This window comes from Somniosus microcephalus, chromosome 34, assembly GCF_052327205.1.
Source record: "Somniosus microcephalus isolate GS21.2 chromosome 34, FLI_Smic_1.0, whole genome shotgun sequence".
Classification (NCBI taxonomy): Eukaryota; Metazoa; Chordata; class Chondrichthyes; order Squaliformes; family Somniosidae; genus Somniosus; species Somniosus microcephalus.
The window spans coordinates 19,262,221-19,285,935 of NC_141020.1; the positions used below are offsets into that span (position 1 = coordinate 19,262,221).

The 23,715-nt window shown below is 45.3% G+C and overlaps 1 protein-coding gene across 11 annotated transcripts in view; it reads right to left on the bottom strand.

Annotated features, from left to right (window-relative positions):
- LOC147096861 (ryanodine receptor 1-like) overlaps window positions 1–23,715 on the bottom strand; it is a 461,451-nt gene that overhangs the window by 96,662 nt on the left and 341,074 nt on the right. For all 11 annotated transcript variants that reach the window (XM_085973559.1, XM_085973551.1, XM_085973560.1 and 8 more), the window contains 7 exons: window positions 22,808–22,904; window positions 13,183–13,289; window positions 8,878–8,929; window positions 7,131–7,196; window positions 4,865–4,964; window positions 3,953–4,032; window positions 3,635–3,711 (listed from right to left, as the gene is read on the bottom strand). In XM_085973559.1, coding sequence (XP_085829685.1) covers window positions 3,635–3,711; window positions 3,953–4,032; window positions 4,865–4,964; window positions 7,131–7,196; window positions 8,878–8,929; window positions 13,183–13,289; window positions 22,808–22,904 — 579 coding nt within the window. The remainder of the gene's footprint in view (window positions 1–3,634; window positions 3,712–3,952; window positions 4,033–4,864; window positions 4,965–7,130; window positions 7,197–8,877; window positions 8,930–13,182; window positions 13,290–22,807; window positions 22,905–23,715) is intronic.

The following is a 23,715-nucleotide window of genomic DNA, read 5'->3' on the forward strand; positions in this document are numbered from 1 at the left end:
TGTAAAGTACCTAATCGAAAGATGAGGTGCTGTTCCTCGAGCTTCATTGGAACAGTGCAGGAGGCCGAGGACGGAGAGGTCAGAGTGGGAGTGGGACAAGAATTTTAAAGTGACAGGCGACCGGAAGCTCAGGGTCACGCCTGCGGACTGAACAAGGTGTTCCGCAAAGCAGTCACCCAATCTGCGTTTGGTCTCCCCAATGTAGAGGAGACTGCATAGCAAGCAGCGAATACAGTATACTAAATTGCAAGAAGTACAAGTAAATCGCTGTTTCACCTGGAAGGAGTGTTTGGGGCCCTGGACAGTGAGAAGGGAGGAGGTAAAAGGGCAGGTGTTGCATCTCCTGCCCTTGCACGGGAAGGTGCCGTGGGAAGGGGAGGGGGTGTTGGGGGTGTTTGAGGAGTGGACTAGGGTCCCTTCGGAATGCTGAAAGGGGAGGGGACGATGTGTTTGGTGGTGGGATCACGCTGGAGGTGGTGGAAAATGATCCGTTGAATGTGGAGGCTGGTGGGGTGGAAGGTGAGGACAAGGGGAACCCTATCGTGGTTCTGGGAGAGAGGGGGAAGGGGTCAGAGCAGAAGTGCGGGTAATGGAATTGACACGGTCGAGGGCCCGATCACAGACCTTCCCTTTTGTTCGTTCTTCCCCTTCCCCCGCCTCTATACTTGCTTGAAACCTGTTTCCTCTCCAACGTTTTCCAGTTCTGACGAAAGGTTAACAACCTGAAATGTTAACTCGGTTTCTCTCTCCACAGATGCTGTCTGACCTCCTTGTATCTTACAGGTACTTAATGAGATTGCCAGCATATATTAATGATGTTCACATTGTGGAGGCTGCTGCTGAAAATGTCACAACTGTCTAACAGAATTTCCAAGAGAAAAGAAATGAATGCTCGTTATTGTTTTAGTCTGTGCTCATCACGATAATGGATGACAGTACTGGGAAGCGTACTATTTTTACAATGCACCAACTGACATCCCCAGGCACTTATTGGTTAACAATAATAGCATTGATCAGATGTGATTCAAACCTCACACTGCAAGGTGTGCACTACACAACACTACAGCTATAGAATGAGTGGGAAGAGAGTGCGGAGGAGAATCAAAATCTAATTATGGAGAAGCTGATAAAATTATTTCACACGTAAAATTCTGGCTGAGAATACAAGGGACTTTGAATATCTGCCCTGCCTGACACTTGTGTGAAGTACTCATTTTTCTTTCTTTGCTGCTCTATAAGCTCCGAGTGCAAATGACATGTTCGTACTAAACTCAACTGCAGTTATGCATTGATCTTAATCATTTCTACCTCACATACAACTGACGTGTTATGTTTTCTTGATGTTACAGATGCTCTGGCTTCCTTTTCTTCCCACTTCTCACAGCTACGCACAGTGAAAAATGACTCATCAGCTTGGTTGGGGGGGGGGGGGGGGGGTGGCGGGGGGTAGCTTTAACCCCCAAAAACGGGTGGGTTGGGCGAGATCAATGTTCCCTCTAAGCTGCGCGGCCGCGCAGTAATGACGAAGATCCCGCGCAGGCCGCTTACCGGCTTCTCCATTGTAAATACCGCACACGCACGGAAATTTAAAGGGACTGCATGCTAAAAGAAACAGGCCATGCAGGACAAAGTGCAGCTTCCAGGGGGAGATGTAAAATTTTTTAAAATTTCAAATCCGGCCCCAACTCGCCTCAAACCCGCCCACTTCCAGTTTTAACGGAGGCGGGACAGGGGCGGGCAGCCAACCCGCTCCCAGGAGGCGGGTCGTCCATTCAAATAATACAATGAGGCTGGGAGCTTCACATTTAACCTGTCTTACAGGTTTAACACTGGCTAGCTGGGTTTCCCAGGCCTCGGGAAACATGGCAGCTCAAGGGAGGCGAGGACAGCTTCGGAGAAAAGGTGAGTGCCATTACAACACTGCTTGTGGGACAGAAGGAGCAAGAATGCTTCCTCCCAGCCCAAGATATTTTCTTCCCTGCCATTGGCATCAACCCCCCCCCCCCCGCCCTCAAGATCTGGACCCCCGCCCCCACTAGCGCAGCGGCAGGTTCCTTACCTGCTCCTGCGGCCTCCTCCAGAATGTTCCCCACCTGACAGTGAGCCAAGCCGGTCAATCAGGCTGGTTTCCAGGCATGCAGGCCCGACCAAAACTCCTTCCTCCCCACTTAAGCGACCCACCCTTGTCAGTATCAGGGCCTAGGGATCGGAATCATGATGGTAAAGTGACCCAGAGTCCATTCATCTCCTGTTGGCTCCAGAAATGTTTACACCACAGAAGGAAGGCATTTGGCCTTTAAGAAGTGCAATGGTCTCTGCCTTAATCATTATTCGTGGCAAAGTATTTCATGCTCCAACAACCCTCTGCATAAAGAAATTTCCACTAACCCTTCGCCGCACTCTTAGCCACTATTTTAAATTGATCACCGACTCTCCAAACAGAGGAAATGGTCTTTTCCTACTCAATCTATCAAAGCCCTTTATAATTAAAAAAAACTCTATTAAATCTCCTCTTACCCCTCTCTGCTCCAGTGGAAATAGTCCCAGTATCTCAAATCTCTCAGAATAATTGTAATTTTTCATCCCTAGCACCATGTTGGTTCTAGCTAATGGCCCAGAAATTCGGGTCCCCACGGGTGAATATGCGCTGGGTACTCATGCGTAGGCCCAACGAAAGTGCCGGTTTTGTGCATGCACTGCGCATGCGCGGGAAACCGGCACTTCCGTTCCCCTGAAAGGGGTTGACAGGTGGAACACGTGCGCCGGAGAGGCAGCGCGTGCGCATCGAACTTACGTTTTTTTTCCAGGTTTCTCCGGGAGGGTAAGTCTCCAGCAGTTACACTTTTAAAAAGCAGTCGCAAGGCCTGCTTTTAACAAGGTAAGTGGTGAATTAATTAAAATTAAAACATTTTTTCCACAGGTTTATTATTTTTAAATACTTTAAAGAAAGGTACGTTTATTTTTAGGCCCGTTAGAAAATGTAATTAATTTTTTCAAAAATTTAAATTATTGTTTAAAATAGTTATTTCATGTAATTTATAGTTATTTTATAAAAATGTAATTAAAAAAAATGTATTTAAAGTTTTAGTGATGTTTTGGGGCTTATAGTATTCATAGTTTTGACAGCTCTTCCTGTCAAACTTATGAATGAAGCATTCCCTGCTCCGATTGGCTCATGGCCCACGTGATCCCAGGGGGCGCATCGAACTAACTGCGCCCCTGGGATACACAAGCACAGCGCGCCGGCAGTTGGAGGAGGCCCAGGATCGGAATCCCACACAGGCCCACAGCTCAACGGCCGGCGCGCTAGGTAAGTGCAGGTCGGGGGCTTGCACCCGCGGGAAGCTCGCAACCCGAATTTCTGGATTGTAATGTAGCAACACATCAATGCCTAGCCAGAACTCTGTCTTTTCAGGCTATAACAGAAGTGGTAAAATGGGCGCTACCCCACATGAACCTAATGCTCCACCATTAGTTTGGTGAATGATTTATGCTGATAATAGTGTAACCAAATTGACAATCTAGACTGTAAACATTCTTGCCTACTGGGAATAGAACTGAAAACCCACTGCGTTATAAATGCACACAATGTACCTTGCAACATCACAGAAGTGAACCACAGAAACCCACTCACCTGCAGGTTTGCATGAGAGCTTGCACGCTTTGGAAGAAACCAATTTCCCTTTTCTCCTTCAGATAGTCTAGCATTTTCTAAACAAAGAGTACAATACTTTAACAACTCAGTGGACAACCATATAGTGCTGTGGTTATCATCTTAATCAATTATACAACTGTGATTAATATATTTTTCTCATATTACAACCACCCTCATACATATTTTATATATATCTCCTATAACTGCAAAAGTGTGCAAGTTTTATGATAAAGCACAAGTGATATTCAGTATGAAAATACTGAATGTCAATAATAATAATGTATAATAATTGTCTACCTGTTGAACCTCACAGTTACCGCCATTCAGAATGGAAATACCAAGTTTCAGGGTTGAGGAAACCATTGCCCCCGGCTCCCCTAGAAAATGGATCAGAAAAATAATATTGGCTAAAGAGTTATCCGTTTCATTTTCAAGAATATAATTTAACTGAAGTTAACGAGACTGCTCCCTTACAATAGCATTGTAACCATGCCCCAAGTTTCAGTTTAATACGTTATTTGTCTTTTTGTAAAGTTATTTGTGCGGTCCAAGTACTATTTGCACTTTCATCATGCAGCCATATTACTTGGCTTTGCATGAAGTGAAAAACAAACAACTTAACGGGCCTAGGAACTGGGCAGCGTAGCGCCCTCCTAATTCTCCAAAATGGCAGGTAGTAAGTAGGGGCACACTTCCAACCAGGACAGCACCACCTGCCATATTGGGTAAGGGCAAACAAGATAGCATCCTTTACCCATCCCCGAAGCCATTCGCAGCAAGATTGGTTTTCCCTGAGGCAGCCAGCACCATCGATGGCTGCATTCAGTGAAACTAATCCCACAGAGCGCTCTGCAACCAAAAAGGTAAGTTACTTACCTCTGAATGTGGAGCCCGGAGGAGCAGGAGTGTTCCTCCTAACCTCACATTAAACCATCCTCCCGATCGCTGCCGCTCCTGGCTCGCCAGCCCTGACTTCCCTCCGCTCCCCCCAGAGGCCCAAATACAAATATACAAATAACTGGTTGAGCAAGTTTTTGTACAGAATGTACTTCACTCTACAAGAATCCATTATTGTTATGCAGGAGACATACAGACACACAGGAGGTGGGGAAGGTAAGTTGGCATCCTACTCTGAGTCTTCCAATACAGCCGCAGGTTGGACATTACATTGATGAAACTGAAAAATAAACGTTGTTTTTAAATCCGTACCCTTGCATGCACTAATCATCTGCAGAACCATCTCAGCGGCTCCACGGCTGTGCAATCTGGATTGCTGGTACAGGAGTCTTTGCTTCTCCATCTCCTTTTCCTAAGGGAATAGTACAGTAATATGAGTTTTCTCAGACTAACACTAAGAAAATATTATTCTCTTGCAGTCCTTTAAGCCTACTTGGTTGTCAAGAACAAGACGAATGAATGTATGTTGACTGCACCTCTTCAATAGCTTAGGATGGTTAGTGGCGATGTAGCTGAAGTGGAGGTATAAGATGACACTCTATCACCCTACTGTAATCATGATTTAGGGTTACTTGAACTGGATACAAGGCTTCTGTACTCTCACCAAGCATTTCCTCAGAGGTTCTTCTGATCTGCTGCTGTAGCTTCAGCAGAAGTTTGTCAGAAGCCCCGGATAAACTGTGTAAGTGAGGTTTGCATTGATCTCTTGTTGAAGTTACAGCAGAGGATGGGGAGAACCCCCAAGGACATTTCTTGTGTCTATCGCTTGTGTGCTTTGCTTTATGCACACATCCAGGACAGAAAAGTTACAAAAGGTAGGTCCATCTCGTACAACAATTTGCATTTATATAGCACCTTTAATGTAGTAAAACGTCCCAAGGCATTTCACAGGAGCGTTATCAAACAAACTTTGACATCGAGCCACATGAGGAGAAATCAGGACACAGAGATAGATTTTAAGGAGTCTTAAAGGAGGAGAGAGAGTTGGGAGAGACGGAAAGATTTAGGAAGGGAATTCCTTAGGGCCTGGTCAGCTGAAGGCAAGCCAATGGTGGAGAGATGAAAATCAGAGATGCGCAAGAGGCTGGAATTGGAGGAGCTCGGAGATCTTGAAGGATTATAGGACTGCAGGAGGTTACAGAGATAGGGAGGGGTGAGGCATGGAGGGATTTGAAAACAAGGATGAGAATTTTAAACTCATTGCTAGACGGGGAGTCAATGTAGATCAGTGAGGAAAGGGATGTTGGGTGAACGGGACTTAGTGCGAGTTAGGGTACTGGAAAATATGAGAGTGGCAGAGATGCTTAATAAGTATTTTGCTATGGTTTTTTTTTAACGGAGGAAGGTGAAAGTGAGACAGTAGGAGGACATGGAAGAACCACTATTGGAGATAAATATTCAAAAGGATGCTATATGAAAGAAGTTAATGGGACTCAAAATAGAAAAGTCATCAGGCCAAGATGGTATGCATCCAAGGAGGTGTGCGGAGAAGACACTGGGTGGGGGGGGCATTGACCATAACTATCAAAAAATCTGTGGAAAAAATAACCCTACCAAAGGACTGAAGGGTAATAAATGTTATACACTTGCTCAGAGAAGAGAAAAGGATAATCCAGGAAAATATAGGCCAATTATTGAATATATTTAAGGTGGAGATAGACAGATCTTTGAATGGTAAGGGACTGAAGGGTTATGGGGAGCGGGCAGGGAAGTGGAGTTGAGGCCAAGATCAGATCAGCCATGATCTTATTGAATGGCGGAGCAGGCTCGAGGGGCCAAATGACCGACTCCTGCTCCTACGTCTTCTGTTTTTATAATTAGTCTTATGTCTGTGGCGCATAACCTTTCAGAATCCATAATACAGGATGATATTATTGAACACGTGCTAATTAGGGACACAGCATGAATTTATAAAAAGGCTGTGCTTGACTAATTTAATATAATTTTTTAAAGTGATCATAGTATAAAGAGATTAACAGTAATTTGCATACTACTGATAAGCTACATTTTACAGTGGAACTGTAGCTGTACAGGCAGCTGTCTAATATGTGTGACTTTCAATCAGTGTAAAGACAGAGAAATTCTTCAACTGTCTGATTGCTTTGTGTGATGGATGGGAACTGACACTGTCTGAAACCTTTGTAGCTCATTACCGGGCAGCACGGTGGCATAGTGGTTAGCACTGTTGCCTCACAGCGCCAGGGACCCGGGTTCGAATCCGGCCTCGGGCGACTGTCTGTGTGGAGTTTGCACATTCTCCCCGTGGTTGCGTGGGTTTCCTCCGGGTGCTCCGGTTTCCTCCCACAGTCCAAAGATGTGCGGGTTAGGTTGATTGGCTATGATAAATTGACCCTTAGTGTTAGGGGGATTAAATACGTGGGGTTACAGGATAGGGTGGGATATGTGTTGGTGTAGGGGTTACGGGGATCGGGTGGGATATGTGTCGGTGCAGGCTCGATGGGCCGAAATGGCCTCTATCTGCACTGTGGGGTTTCTGTGATTCTGTGATTACACTTACTTCAAAGGTAAGCTCTACACCTTCCTCGTCTTCTTCCTCACCACCTTCCTCTTTAATGTGACAACTCTGAAATCAAAGAATATGAGAGATAAGCCCCAATCAGCAACTTACTAACTTTAACCATACAAAGGACCACAGTGAGATTAGGGCTACAAAATTAAAACAAAATATACAAATGTTCTATAGTTCCGTACTTCTCAGTACAGCTTGCAATAAAATAATAAATTCAGTACTCTATCAATAAAATTGACAGTCAAATTAAAACAACCGAGGATGATTGCCTAAGTTTGAATACTTTCTTCCGCCCTCGAAGTGTTGACTTGTTATCCGCTGTGGTTTCATAAAACCATGTCCTTGTGGACGTCATTCATGTACGAGCCTTGACAGTGCCAACAGGCTACTTGGCTGTGGAGCTTCACAGCCAAGGCCTATGCTGCCCTCAGTCAAGTTCCATACATATGGACTTCCAGCAGGACAGGCTGGATAGTGATCTGGGGTGGGGGGGGCCTGATCAATCTTCCCCACGACTCTAGAGGCCAATGCTAATGAGCTGACCGCTGGCCTGGTTGAGATTAGTCAACACAGCAGATTGGGGAATCAAACCCAAACCTTCCTGGTTTACATGGTTCGGCTGTTCACTGAATAAACTCGCTGATCCTGAAATTCTAGTTGGGACCAAAGCTACACTTCGGTAGATCTCCAGGTCAAGGGACCGAAGGCTGCCTCGGAATTCCTTCCTTTTTTACCTCCAGAAGTACAATGGGAGAAGGGGAAAAGCCATGAGTGGATCTTCTGTCTGGCTTTGCCTGTGTCAAGGAGGCATGTTAGGGATAGTTACCAGACTACCCAGGAATTCCACACTCTACGGCCTTAAAAGGAGAGCTAGCTCGAGTTCCGCCGTGCTCTAGACCTCGTCAGGTATTAATTCGATCCTGGATGGGATTGATTATCTTACTGTAACAGAGTTATGGCTCGCACTGGAGCTCAATATCCCTTGGAGCCACAATTTCTTTGCATGGGAAAAGGCCACCAGATGCCCCTAGTGCAGCGGCTGCATGCCACTCCCCATTCCTGTTGGCGGATCAGGTTGGGTGCCACTGATGTGCACTTACAGGCAAGAAGGACCCTTCCTGAACATACTAATGACCTTGACCCTCAAAATTTGGGATGGGGTCAGCGTCTGTGGCTGGCTAGGAGACACACGCTATTACTTTATTGAATGTAGAGCAGAGATCCTGGGATTTCGACCTGGCCAAGTCATCAGAGAGTCACAAGCTTGAATTTTAAATTCTGGGTTCCTCGAGGGTTTTCTTTTAGATAAACAGTAACAAAGATGTGCGGGTTAGGTTGATTGGCTATGATAAAAATTGACCCTTAGTGTTAGGGGGGTTAAATACGTGGGGTTACGGGGATAGGGTGGGATATGTGTTGGTGTAGGGGTTACGGGGATCGGGTGGGATATGTGTCGGTGCAGGCTCGATGGGCCGAAATGGCCTCTATCTGTACTGTGAGGTTTCTGTGATTCTGTGAGTAACAAAATACAGAGCATGATAAGCTGCAACTGATTAAAACAAAAATTATTGGTCATCTTTGAATTTTCAAATGTGACAAATATATGATGTCAATTGGTATAAAACACTGTAGTTTTATAAGTTTTACTTTTTTTTTAAATCACTACACACGAATGTGTTTGGTATCTATTGAAATAGTTCAAAATACTTATTAGAATAAATGTTTGTGTGCTGACCTTTGCCATGATATCAGCATACGACATGTAGAGATGGTCCACTTCTAGTTTGCTGAGAGTGAATCAAAAAGCTGTTTTTAATATATACTGAAACCTGAATAAACATGCAACTGAAACAAGACAATTCTAAAATGTGCCATTTCATCTGTTAGCCCAGTAACTGCCACAAATCTGCAGTAAAGCTCTTTCTTGTTACTTGCCAGTTGAAAAAGCACAAAATATATCCTTTACCCTCACAATGTTACCACTCCCACAATTTTTTCAGCAGGATATACAAAAACATTTTTTTTTTTTTTTTTTTTTTAAAAACACAGCAAACCATATCAAACCACTTTTAATGATTTTCAATTTTTACAATGTCACGCAGTGCTGGAATTTCATTTATATGGTATTTGGTAAGTTAAAAAGAACATTCTTCCTTCTCAGATAGCGGAAAATCTAAATAAGGAAGCAAACAACAAAAGACAGCCAGAATTATAACAAACTGCTCAGACACAGAATTATTTATGAACGTACAACTCCACTTATTGCATTGTTTGTATCTGGATTCCTATATGCTATTTTCCAGATAGTAATGCTATTTTATTTTATTTATATATTTTTTTTTTTTTTAAACTGATAAACAATCTAAAACTAGGATAAAAATAGAATGGTTACAGCACGGAAGGCGGCCATTTGGCCCGTTGAGCCCGTGCCGACTCTCTGTAGTCCCACCCCCACCCCACCCCACTTTCCCTGCAGCTCTGTAAAAAAATTTCCTTCAGTTACTTATCCAATTCCCTTTTGAAAGCTGTGATCAGAGTCTGCCTCCACCACCCTTTCAGGCAGTGAATTCTAGTCCTAACCACTCGCTGCGTAAAAAAGTTTTTCCTCGTGTCACCTTTGCTTCTTCTGCCAATCATCTTAAATCTGGGTCCTCTGGTGCTCGACCCTTCCGCCAAGGGGAACAGTTTCCCTCTATCTACTCTGTCCAGACCCCTCATGATTTTGAGCACCTCTATCAAATCTCCTCTCAACCTTCTCTGCTTTAAGGAGAACAACCCCAGCTTCAAAGAATCACAGAAACCCCACAGTGCAGATAGAGGCCATTTCGGCCCATCGAGCCTGCACCGACACATATCCCACCCGATCCCCGTAACCCCTACACCAGCAGCACGGTGGCATAGTGGTTAGCACTGTTGCCTCACAGCGCCAGGGACCCGGGTTCGAATCCGGCCTCGGGTGACTGTCTGTGTGGAGTTTGCACATTCTCCCCGTGTTTGCGTGGGTTTCCTCCGGGTGCTCCGGTTTCCTCCCACAGTCCAAAGATGTGCGGGTTAGGTTGATTGGCTATGATAAATTGACCCTTAGTGTTAGGGGGATTAAATACGTGGGGTTACGGGGATAGGGTGGGATATGTGTTGGTGTAGGGGTTACGGGGATCGGGTGGGATATGTGTCGGTGCAGGCTCGATGGGCTGAAATGGCCTCTATCTGCATTGTGGGGTTTCTGTGATTTCTGTGATATCCCACCCTATCCCCGTAACCCCACGTATTTAATCCCCCTAACACTAAGGGTCAATTTTATCATAGCCAATCAACCTAACCCGCACATCTTTGGACTTCTCCAGTCCATCCACGTAACTGAAGTCCCTCATCCCTGGAACCATTCTTGTAAATCTTTTCTGCACCCTCTCTAAGGCCTTCACATCCTTCCTAAAGTGCGGTGCCCAGAATTGGGCACAATACTCCAGTTGAGGCTGAATCAGTATTTTATACAGGTTCATCATAATTTGCTTGCCAAGAATTAGAGTATTTAATGATGCTCCGCTTCAGATTTGATTTTTTAAAGTCATGCTGCTAGTACTCTATATAGGACCTAATAAAAACCCATGTCCCCTCGCCTCTCCCACCTACGCAAATGCGTTGCCAATGTTAGTTTACATGGAAATAGCTCAAAACAATGCAGATCTTCATCTGCAGGATGCTTTATACCAAGTAACTGCACTGTGATGTCACCCAGCTCCTGGGAAAGACTAACATTTTCCCACAAAATGCACTTCTCTGCTATTAAGACGGTAATACTTTGCAGCAAGGTTATAAAATTGTAGTGTGTTCAAAAATCAACAGAACAGAAGTCCAGAGCCTGCTTTATCTGGACTGGCCGGTAATATTGGGTTACTCAGCGCTGCAAGACATAAACTGACATGCCAAAGTAACTATTTTCTGCCACTAGCTGAAATTCTACTTACACAGCTCATTGAAAAATTTCACCTCTAGAAACAAGGCACTGCATCACCGTAATATTAAGTGGGTCTGAGAATGTGAGCACTTTGATACTGTCAGGTGTCTGACTTGTTATTGGAAAAGAATGAGGCCTAGAAATTCACTATAGCCACGTTCGGGGCGCTACAGTCGGGCGGCCGCTAAAGTTTGCGCCCGGCACAAGTTCGCGCCACCTTCGCCGATATTCAGTCGCATCACCCCAAGAGGTTGCTGCTGCGCTAAAACAGGCAATGCACGACTATCATTAGGCGCTAAGCTGGCGGTCCGGGGCGATACCCCCGAGGGCGGGCGCAGCGCAGGTGCAGCGAGTTGCAGATTGACGGCAGACACTCTGGCGCCGGTCAGCTCTTAAAGGGGGAGGGTGGATTTGTTTGCCTGCCACGCCCTGCACACTGCAGCCCTGAAGCTAGGCCTGACCACTTCTGCTTCATCTGTGCAACGCCCAGGGCTATGGAGAAGGCCAACGTTTGCACCCATTGCAGCCCCCATTATATGTTTGCAATCAATGATACGACACTGAAGGTAAAGACAAGTGGAAAGCTGTGGCCTGAAGCCACAAGTACCTGTGCGAGTGTTGAGCCAAAGCAGAAAGCTCTCTACCTTTGTCTCTCTGCAAAGATCCATCTCTCAAAAAGGAGTGCTGCAAAATGGCTGCCTTTTCTACTGCAGGAGGAGTGCCCTTTAATTTGCGCCCCCCGCATCGACTGAGAACCATTCCCCTCTACCAGTCGCTAGGGGCGCCAGGCGCACAATAGGGCGGCGCCACTTAATTTCCAGTTTGGGGCGAGCAAAGGGCGTTGCACGATGAAATGACGTCAGGATCTGCGCGCGCAGCTGAGCACGCGCAAAGGCTTTGCGCCGCCGCTAAATCTTCAGTGAAGTTGGGGAGGCGCAGATCGCGCTGCGCCCGGCCGCTAGCCACCTAGCGCCCAACATCTCCTCCTCCTAAGGCGCTACCGGCTGGCGCAAACAACTGAATTTCTTGGCCTGAGTCTTTTTCCTTTAGAAAAGAGAAAACTTGGAGGAGACCTGATAGAGTTCTTTAAAATTATGAATAAGTTGGACATGGTAGATGAGGAGAGAATGTTTCCACTTGGGGGAGAACCCAAAACTGTAGCCATCAATACAGTTTGTTATTAATAAATCCAATAGGGAAATAAGGAGAAATTTCTTTACTCAAAGAGTGGTTAGAATGTGGAACTTGCTACCACAGGAAGTGTTTGAGGCAAATAGCTTAGATGCTTTCAAAACGAAACTAGAGGAGTACATGAGAGCAAAGGGAATAGAAAGGTATGCTGCAAGGCGGAGTTGAGACAGATGGAGTGGGAGGAGACTCGTGTGGAGCATAAACACCAGCAGAGACTAGTTGGACCGAGTGGCCTGTTTCTGTGCTGTAGGTTCTATGTAGATAGGTAGAATATTTCTCCATTTCTGAAATGACCAATATTGAAAGATCTGAGAACCTTTTGCACATCTCCAACCTGCAGTTCTAAATTTATGCATTTAAAAAAATGTGCCAATTATTTCTGGAGCAGGTGCAGTATTTGCTCATCAAGATGATGATGCTGGTGCTGGAAAATGGACCACATGCCCGTTTCAGACACCCTGCACCAGCACTCCCAGATCAGGTCTGCCACAATTAGATGCCGAGTAAATCTGCTGATACTCTATCCCAACAATATGTCTTCACTCCAAGCTGAAGACAGCACCCCAATTGCATCAGGATGAGATTTTGACTTTCCTCACCAACACTCCTTGAGTTTTGTTTTGAGTGAGGCTGCAAATTTGGGGCCACAGTTCCGTTGTGGACCTACACCCACACGGAAGTGGATTGAGATTGCCAAAAGCTCTTACACAAAGGACCCTTGAAACAGCCAGATTGAGACGACTTTCACCCCATCCGTCTGGGCTGAGGTGAAAGGACAGAGTGCTTACTCACCCTCTTTCTCTAATCCCCTCCCTCCACTTAGTGCAACATTTGAACAAAAGCTGCAAGTAATTCCTAGTGCTAAACAGCACAGAGTATTATGTACATCCCTACCTTTTCTCAGTCAGAGCAGTACGGCTAAAGTGTAGAATCAGCTGGTGAAGTGGATCAGGTTTTGTCTCTTCTGCCTCTTCCTCCTCCTCCTCCTCTTCACCTGATTTCTATTCATACATCAACCACAATGAGCACCATCACTTTAACAAAGATCTGAACAAACTTCACCAGGCTCCAATGGGATGTTACACGCACATTTATATATAATGCAACATGCTGCAAAATCTTTACTGTGCAAGATTATACTCAAGTGATCTTGCATTAAAATTCCACACTTTAATTACACAGTTCACCACTAGTTTTATATCGGTGCTGGAAGAGTTTTAAAATATCTCTATTTACTAACACAATTTCAACATTCAAACACACCCAAATCGCAACCATGTGCACATGTAACACACACCGACATGATTTCTTTTTCTACAGGCCGACACATATCTTGCATTAAAACGCATAGATAAGTGGCTGTTGAGCACGTGCACGCATGCAGCATTGTTAATACATCATTAGTTTCAACAGAAGCAGAGCCACATTGGAAGGCAACACTTTGCAGGAGATTGTAGAAAATTGATTATTTAAAAAAAAATGAAGTTCCATATTTTCGAGAAACTTTCATGCAGTTGGATTTCCAGTCCTCTGTCACGAAGCGTCGCCTGCTGTATGTGGGGGCCCTTTTCCGTTATATTTGTTTTGTTGTACAATAAACATCAGGTAGTTTCACATTTAATCATTTGAAGGGCATAGATGTCACTGATGAGCTGTCCCTGTTTCTGACCTATGTGCTTTCACAACGTCAAATGAAAGAAGTACCCATCGGTGTTCTAATGTACTGTCTGTTTCAATGTTAATAAGATAGCCCATGGATCTCTGACAACCACACAGGCAATGGGGTAGATTTTCATCCTCCCTGCCTGGGTGGTAATCTGGCAAAGCAGATCACCCAACCATTATAGAATCTGTCCAATCTGCATACCACTGAAATCAACAGTATGGAACTCGGGTGGGTTCTGCAATGGGCAGCTGATACACTCCAGCAGATTATCAACCAGTGACCTTCAAGGTATAAGTACTTTCTCAGCTGTTGCAGATCACTCATTTCTGAGTAACAGCAGCACAGGATAATTGTAGGTGAAGACAATTGAATTTTTTTTCCAAGTTTCCCCAATTTATTTCATGATCTGACGGCTGTTAAAAAAGCATATGCGTTTCTTGGCTTTATTAATAGAGGAATAGAGTACAATAGCAAAGAAGTTATGCTAAACCTTTATAAAACAGTTGTTAGGCCTCAGCTGGAGTATTGTGTTCAATCTGGGCACTGCACTTTAGGAAGGATGTCAAGGCCTTGGAGAGGGTGCAGAGGAGATTGACTAGAATGGTGTCAGGGACGAGGGACTTCAGTTACGTGGAGATACTGGCGAAGCGGAGGTTGTTCGCCTTACAGCAGAGAAATCTCAAAAGTCTTTTGGTTAGGTATTATTTTTCAGTTGACCTCCTGTATTGGCAGTCCCAATTTGTTACCCAAATATGTATTAAACTACACTATCAAAGAGGAAGGACATGGGCCTAGAAATGAAACAAAAAGTAAATATTAAAAAGATGGAAGAAAGAATAAGTAGGCAAAATAAAACGAGAAAAAGGGTTAGTGAAACATCTTAAAGGAAAATGGATACTCAGGGCCAATCACGCTGAAGTATTGATGCGGTAAATGTTAAGGCCAGAATTAGATGACTTAGGTAAATTTATGTCCTATTATATAATAGTAACCTGAAGCCATTGTTTTGACTCCTGACTTCACTTTCCTACCATTATAAACAAGGGTAAGGCCCAAAGTGGTGACTGAAATACATGGCCACTGCCAGCCCAAATGCTCCAAGCACTATTGCTCCTTCCTATCCTGGTACTGCTGCAGATGAACCAGCACTTCGTGGTATGGTGTCTCCTCTGGTAAGTGTCCAAAGTTCTGAGAGGAAAGATGGTGTTTTTTTGCAAAACCGTATACATCAGCTGCCGTGCATGTACCAATTTTAAATGCTTTTTTCTCTCCCAGAACTTAGAACATGTTATGACAGAGGCACCATACAGGTGAATGCTAAAATAGGGTGGTTTCAATATTACAAAATTAGGTATTTGAGTACGAGTTAATTAGCTCAAATTGTGAAATGGTGCACTAATGCATCTCTATAGAGTGACAAGCTCTGACTTTCTGATCGCAGGTCTCTGATCTTCATGCATCTTGAGATCAGGACTAGACAGCTTCATAAAGAATAAAGGAAAACAGCAGATGTGGTAGAGTAAAGAAACGTAGGCTCTCAAACACCAAATTCTCAGTGACAGAGAAAAGGAAAATAAATAAAACATTTGGATATGGAAAACCCATCTCCCCTCCAAGTGAGGAATTCTACATTACTGTAATGGTACATTCACATGCCACAAGTTTTGTGTTGGTGTAAAGCTGCTCAGCTTTGCACTAATGCTGAACTTGGAGTGTAAAGAAGAAGTACGGCTCTCACTGACTCTGATGTTGCTGGAATAGATGGCAGCTGAAGTTGAGATGACAGAAGCGATCTGTCAATGGTGGGAGAGCTTGCTCCAAGGAGGTGACAGTGGATAGAGAGTTTACTCCAAACACTTGTAAACTGCATAAAGCTCAAAAGTGTCTTCCAAGTCCTGAAGGCTCAAGCTTCTGACATTGGAAAGTGAACAGCTGTGAAATGGTAGCTTTCGTACCACTTTTGCAGCTGTCACCTATTCACAGCAATGGGGAGACATAGAGAACCCGACCTACTTACCTGACAGGATCTCCGAACGTCGGGAACCTCGATTAAAAAGTGGGAAATAAAAGAGCTGGCAAATAGTAGTTAACGAGCATTTAACAAGCAGTTAACTATCTTAAATGTCTCCCCTGCGACTTGGTGTTGGGTCTGTTCTGAAATCGCAGACCCGACACTTTGGAAACTTACATGGAGGCGGATTTGGAAACGGGTTCCCAACTCGCTGTCAATCATTTCAATTTTGACAACGGACCTGCCTCCGTATCCGCACTCTTGAGCACCGGCAAAATTCAGCCCAGATTTCTCTTCCAGAATGTCTCATGCCACTTCATTCCAGTGTCGGGTTGGGTTTCAGGCTGACTATACAATATGTGCAGCGTTACTGCAAAGCGCAACCAACACTACAGCTGCAGTGTAAATGCACTTAGAGAGGCCCTATTATCATAGAAATCAGTACAAGAAGCCACCTCTGTACTTGTACTAATATGCAAGTCAGATCTACACCTTCAAAAGATATGGCTTTGCATGAAGGTGTGGCTAATCCAGCGGTTTCATGGTACTGAGGGAGTGCTGCACTGTCGGAGGTGCCGTCTTTCAGACGAGACATTAAACCGAGGTCCCGTCTGCTCTCTCAGGTGGACGTAAAAGTTCCCATGGTACTAGTCAAAGAGTAGCAGGGGGAGTTCTCCCCAGTGTCCTGGACAATATTTATCCCTCAATCAACATCACTAATACAGATTGGGGGAAAATTCGGTTGCTTTGCGCCTCCAGTTAGCGCCCTAAGAGGGTGCACAAAGTAACTAGTGCCTGGGCGCGACGATGTTTACACTGCTCGCGAAATTGACCAGACATTATGTGGCGGCGCTAAACACTACCGCCACGATCTCCTGCGCCTGCAGATCGTGACGTCAGTCGAGCGTGCAATGCCCCAGACCGGATATTGAGTGGCGCCCCTCTGTCTTACCACTAGCAACGACAGGTTGAGGGGAGCGTTTTGCAGTCAGGAAGGGACTGGGGGGGGGGGGGGGGGGGGGGGAGTGCTATTTAAAGGCGACCGCTTCCTGCCTTTTTTTGTCGGCGACATTTTTGCACCACGCATTCTGAGAGAGAGAGAGAGAGAGACTTCTGGAGAGATTCAACGCTGTGTGAAGGAGTTTTGGGTACTGAGCAGCACTTTGCAGGTTCATTTTGATTTGCCTTTCCTTGCATCGACTATGGGGGCTGCATTCTGAGCTCTTTCCCTGGGCCTCTCCATTGTTCTTTCCAGCAGATTTGATGTATAGGTCTCTCCAAGCCAAGATTCAAGGCTGCAATGAGCAGGGTGTGGATGGAGAGCAAGATCGACCCTCCCCTTTAAGAACTGGCCGGCGCCAGTGTGTCTGTGTTCCATTGCTGACTGACATCACATGAGCTTCGCCAGCGCTCTGAGGTAGCGCCTCGCTCCTCGGCGCTAGCACCTTAAGACAGGTGTGTAGCGCCTGATTTAGCGCTCCAATCACCTCCAGGGGCGATAGAGGCCTAGTTTGCAGTCGGAGGCGATAATTAGCGCCAGGCGCTAAGCTTTGCGCCCGGCCAATAATTGCGCCCCAAACAGGGCGATACTGAATTTCTCCCCCATTATCTGGTCATCGTCACATTGCCGTTTGTGGGAGCTTGCTGTGAGTGAATTGGCTGCCGCGTTTCCTATATTACAACAAAAGTGCTACAATGTCTGTAAAGCTTTTTGGGATGTTGAGGTCATGAAAGGTGCTATAGAAAGTTCTTTCTTCTTTGGCTACAGGCAATCAGACCACAAAGTCTCCATCCTTCACTGGAAGCAGCAGTGGTATTTCAGTGGACAAACATTTCAAGTAATTGATATCTGGTGAATGGCTATTTGATCTACAAGAGAGGCGGCCATCTGCTATTTTTGCTTCAAAATAACCGCAGAGGTAGGCGATGCCACCTTGTCCAGAAGACAAGAATCAGGCTTCAGTCTGGGCTAGTGGGCTTGATTGACAGCTGTGTCAATGAACATTAGACAGGGCAATGGATTAGCTGTACTCCTCTTTAATGGAGGGCTCAGGGTCCGAATTCTACTATTACAGATTATATTGAGCCACATGCAAAGTTCAGCAGGCAGTTTGCAATCAGTGTTTAAGCTTCACAGCCAAAAGCTGCAGAGCTTTGAAAGATTTAGGCCAAACTGAGGCTGCAGTAAGTAAACTTCTGTTTAAAGTCTATGTTTAGACAGATATAGGGTACACAGTTTAACTGTTCATTCATCTCTCTTATATGTAAATAGCAGGCTGGCTACAAAACAGATGAGAGTAGGGGTTAAAGGTTGTCATCAGACTGGCAAAAGATGGGAAGTGGTGTTCCACAAGGATTGGTGCTGGGACCACTGTTCACTGTCATGAATCTCATCATTCATGAAGAAATAACTCATGAAGTAGCACTGGGCGGTCAGCTGGTGGCGCCATCCAAGGAGTATAAATACTCGGGCGTGGGCCCAGCTTGCTCAGGATGTTTCTGTAACCAGGAACTAGTGATGTAACTAGAATCTCCTGGTTGTGAAACAGTTGATTAAAGCCTTGTTTTATACTCAAACCACTCAGTAGTCTTTTCACATCATTCACCATTTACATAAATAATTTGGACTCGGGAATCGGAAGTACCATTTAAAAATTTGCAGGCACCACCAAATTTGGGGGTGTAGTTAATAGAGGAGGACTGCGACAAAATACAGGAAGACATTAATAAACTTGCAGAATGGACGTGTAATTGGTAGATGAACTGCAATAGAGATAAGTGAGAGGTGGTACATTTTGGTAAAAAGAATAAGGAGGCCACATACCCCTTGGAAAATAAGTGTCTAAATGTCTAGAAGAGCAGAGGGATCTCAGGGTACAGATATACAAATCACTAAAAGTAGCGACGCAGGTTTATAAGGCCATAAAAAAAGCAAACAAAGCACTGGGGTTCATTTCTAGAGGGACAGAATTGAAAAGCAGAGAAGTTATGTTAAACTTCTATCAAACCTTGGTTAGACCACACTTGGGAGTACTGTGCACATTTCTGGTCTCCATATTATAGAAGGCACTGGAGAAGGTGCAAAAAAGATTTACTAGAATGATACAAGAACTGAGAGGCTATACCAATCAGCAAAGAGCGAACGGGTTGTAAGAGATTCGGCTTTAAGATTATGTAAGGGTTTAATAGGGTAGATGTAGAAAAGATGTTTCCACTTGTGGGGGAGACCAGAACGAGGGGCCATAAATATAAGATAGGGCCTATAAATTCGGTGGAGGCCCAAATGGGGCGCCAAGCTCGCCTGGGCGCTGGAATTACCGCTGCGATCGGAGCAGTTGCGCCCGCCGGAAATTCAGCTTGAGCGCGCAAGAGGGACGCAGGGTGCTGCTCGAGGCGCCCTGTGTCTCTCTTGGGGCGCTGAAACTGAATATCGCAGCGCAACGTGCCGCAGCGCACGTGCTGCGGTACTGGAGGCCTTCCTCCCCTTCTTAAGGGGGAGGGGCCTGCACCAGCACGATCGCGAGTGCCGGCAAAAGAGCCCGGCACCGTGGAGAAGTGCCGGGCTCTCGGGACACAGCCGGCACTGCCCGGGGGGAGATCAGGAGGCCGGGGATGGAGGTGCTGGCAGGCGGCCACTGAAAAAATGGCCGCCCCGCACCTCCACCTTAATTTGCGCCACTACCGCCACAGGTAGGCCCCGTGAACCGAGCGCGATTTGCGATCGGCGTTACAGAGGTGGGTGCAACCAAATATCGCGATCGGGGCGGTAGTGGGGCGCTGCGCACACCGATGACGTCATCGGTGGCGGCGCAGCGCTACAGCTAACGCCGCCATTAGCGGCCCGCTAAATATCGCGGGAGGCGTGGCCAGTGGCGCTAAAGCCACTGAGTGCCCTCTTTAGGCGCTAACTGGTGGCGCAGCCCACGAAATTTCTAGGCCAGTCACTATTAAATCCAATTGGGAATTCAGGAGAAACTTCTTTACCCAGAGAGTGATTAGAATATGGAAGATGCTACCACATGGAGTAGTTGAGGTGTCTAGCAGAGGTGCATTCAAGGGGAAGCTTGATAAACATGAGGGAGAAAATAGAAGGATATGTTGACGGTGTTAGATGAAGAAGGGTGGGTGGAGGTACGTGTGGAGCATAAACAGGCATGGACCTGTTTCTTTGCTGCAAATTCTATACAATGCTATGTAAAACTTCTTGTTGGCTTAAAAGTCTCGGTTTGGTAAGAGTGCACACAGTCCATCTTTTGAGCCTAGTAGAATCACGTGGCAGCATGCGACACATTCCAATAGCTGGGGTACTGATCAAGGGTTCTCTCTTATGATCGCTAGGTCTCACCATTATTTACCTAGATATTGGGCCAAAAAGGTACACTCTGGATTGTAGGGGGTGTGAAGTCCTGCTAATGTTACTGCAGAAGAAACATCTAGCATATAAACCCAAAAATATGGCATTCATAAATGTGATGTATTACATAGAAATTAACAAGAAAAAGCCTAATATTTTGGTTTACCCATTGTGATAAAGTTTATGATGCAAATAGTATCACAATAAAGTTGGATTGATTATTACAAGCTGATTCCTTGTGGCATTGCTATTGCACAAGAAAGATAACGGGCGCGAAATTCGGTAGCGTCCCGTTTCGGGGTGGTAACGCTGGCGAGGCGGGACATCCTGCGCCTGGTGAGGAAGTCCCGCCCCAGCTGTGAAATTTGCCTTACCGCCCCGCCCAGGAAGTGGTGTGCAATGTCGGGCGCTCCACTTCCTGTTGGGTTGATAACCGAGGCGATGTCGGGGCATGATCGGCAGCGCGCCGTGGAGTGCTGCCGCGTTTCAATGCCCCTCCCCTTCAGTTAAAGGGGACAGCCGCTGTGCACTTTTGCAGGGCCTCCAATGGCCCCAACTAGGCCACCAGGGCGGCGTGGTGCCATGGCAGCAGCCTGGTGCCAGGCTGCGCGATGGCGGCAAGGACCACGCCACGGCACACCATGGAGGGCCGACCTGGAAGTCAGCCAAAAAAGAAAATAGTGGCGCGGGGCATGGCTGCACCTCCCCTTTAACTACCGCCCCGCGAGCGGAGTTCGACACAGCTCGCGACCCGCGAGGCTGGGGCTGACACCGCCTGCAGCAACCTTGCAGGGCGCCGAGGGGTCACGGAGCATGGCGATGACGTCATTGCCGGAGGCATGGCGGCCCATGGCACAACCAGCGGGAGCGCAGCGATATCGGGTAGCGTCTCAGCAACGTCCCGCCGAATTTTGTGGGAGGCGCTTTTTTTGCCCCGCCCCCCCGCGCGATAACCCCTTTGTGCCCCGTTAGCACCCCCAGGAGGCGCTAACGGCAGGCGCAAAGGAGCCAAATTTCGCCCTCAACATTTCTGTCTCTTTTCATATAACTACCTCTGCTCATCTCCCAATCTCTAATTCTTTGTGCTTCCTTCGCTCGGTCCTTGCCTTCCAGTCTTTCATGTTCTTCACTCTTCTCTCTCACTTTAGCCTAGAAATGATTGTTGGCAATATAAAAGTACTAACGTTTAATGCATTTGTATGGAAGGCCTTTGTCTGCTATTTTACCAGAGCTGGACAATTTCTGGTTAGGGAGAACAAAGACATGAACTGTCCAGGACCTTGGCATATGGCCTTGCTTATAAAAGAGGGAAAATTTGTAAAGCAGAGGCTGAGCAAGTCAAGTACGCAGCACTGGTGGCGAGAGGAAAGGATGGGGATTCATGTTTGACAAGAGAGGGTTGTACAGACTGGTAAGCATGGCTGCAGGGCAGCTCATAAAAAGCAGCACTTGAAGCCAGGTCATCTACTAGTTTATCTTTAGATGATTGCTCTTGGTGTCGGCCCAGGAATTTGAAGCTCAGGACTTGGCTATTTGTGATCAAATATTTATAAAATGACAAAACACACCAAAAATAATTAAAAATATAGAAAACTAAACTTAGGAGAGTAAAAAAATATGAAGGAGTAAAAATAAAAATAGTCTTGTGGAATTAATTTTCAGGATGATTGTACGTTTAGTCCGTGCTGAGTACATGATCATGTGGTTAGCCTGGACCACTTAGCAAAGCTGAAGGCACTATATAATTACAGAATAATCCATTCTTACAGGCACAAAACTTGTAATTGCATAGACAGATGTGATAGCTATATAATACCCCAAAATGTGCTTATTAATTAGGGAATAATGAAGGTGGTTTATTGTAAGTTAAGGATTACTTTGGTTGGAAGAAAGTGGGTCTACATTTGTGGAGCAGATGCAAATTGAGGAATATCAACTGAATTATTGTGTACAAATCATTTACATGGGCAAATATTCTTCGCAGTTTATTCAAGTCATCATTACCCAAACCATTGTTTATTCCAATTTGGATTAATGTATCATATTCATCGAGTTTACACTTCATTCTTTGATCTCTTTTGATGTTAATCCAGATCCACTGGTCCTGGTGCACATAGATCTATTGTAACTGGTCCTGCAGATGTCAAATAGGCTCCTTCGGCAGAAAACTAGACATGTGAACTTTGTGAAGGATAGTCAAGGAGATAGAAGAACAAAGTAAATCAAAAGAATGACTTGCAGACTTTGATGTAAAAGGTTTCTCAGCTGAAATGCAGTCTTTATCATAGCTCTGCCATACAAAAGACTTCATTCCTTGGACTCAGCTATTTCTAGTTTCCAGTCATGCAACATAGAGTGACAGGAGACAAGGCATAACTGTGCCACAGACTTGACGTAAAAATACAAGCGACAGCACATGGTGCAGAAACAGGGTTGTATGTACTGGTACAGCACGGCTGCACGCCAGCTCACAGAAACCAGTACTTACAGCCAGATCATCTATTAGTTTATCTTCAAACGAGTGCTCCTCGGTGTCAATCCAGGAATTTCTATAACCTTCGATGAAGAGGTTAGATGCGCGGTGCCTGAGGAAGGGCGAGGGTGAAAATAGGAGGGGTTGGGAATAAAGACACGACTTTAGTGGTTACACTATCTTATCACACAACTGTTAGAGACAGCACTTGTACAATTTTGCTCAACTGATAGGTCAGAGAACAAGGGAAGGGGTAAATGAAGACCTCATTGTCATTATGGTAACCTTCTTAACTTTGTATATCTATTTACATTCCTCCGCAATAGATAAATATGACTATGTCTGGTAGGTTCAGGCAATACCAATTACCGAAAAGCTAGGCAGGTTATGTCCCAAACTTTTTCAAATCTAGTCATTTTTATTTAACTATTATGCAGTTAAATTGTAGCATTTATAGAGATGGCCTTGAAATTACACTGTGTGAAGATAACTCTAGGAGCATTCAAATGAAATTATTTTGACTGCCACTTTAAAGGTAGCATTAATACTGCTGATATTCAATGTGTAATTTCAAGGATAGAATATTTTACTATTTATTTTAGTGGTTTTTTAAAAATCACTATTTCTTAATTTATCTCACCTTCTCTTCTACTTGGTGATGTTCTGCCTTATGGGACTTGGTCATTGTTTTAAATCTCATCATAAAGAAACAACTCATGAAATAATGCTGGACGGCCAGCTGGTGGCACCGTCCAAGGAGTATAAATACTCGGGCGTGGGCCCAGCTTTCCAGGGACATTTTGTAAGACAAGGAACTAGTGAAGTACAACTAGACCTCCATGTTCTGAAACAAGTCGATTAAAGCCTTGCTTTACACTCAAACCAAGTGCGTAGTGAGTTTTATTACGTCAGTCATTCCCCAC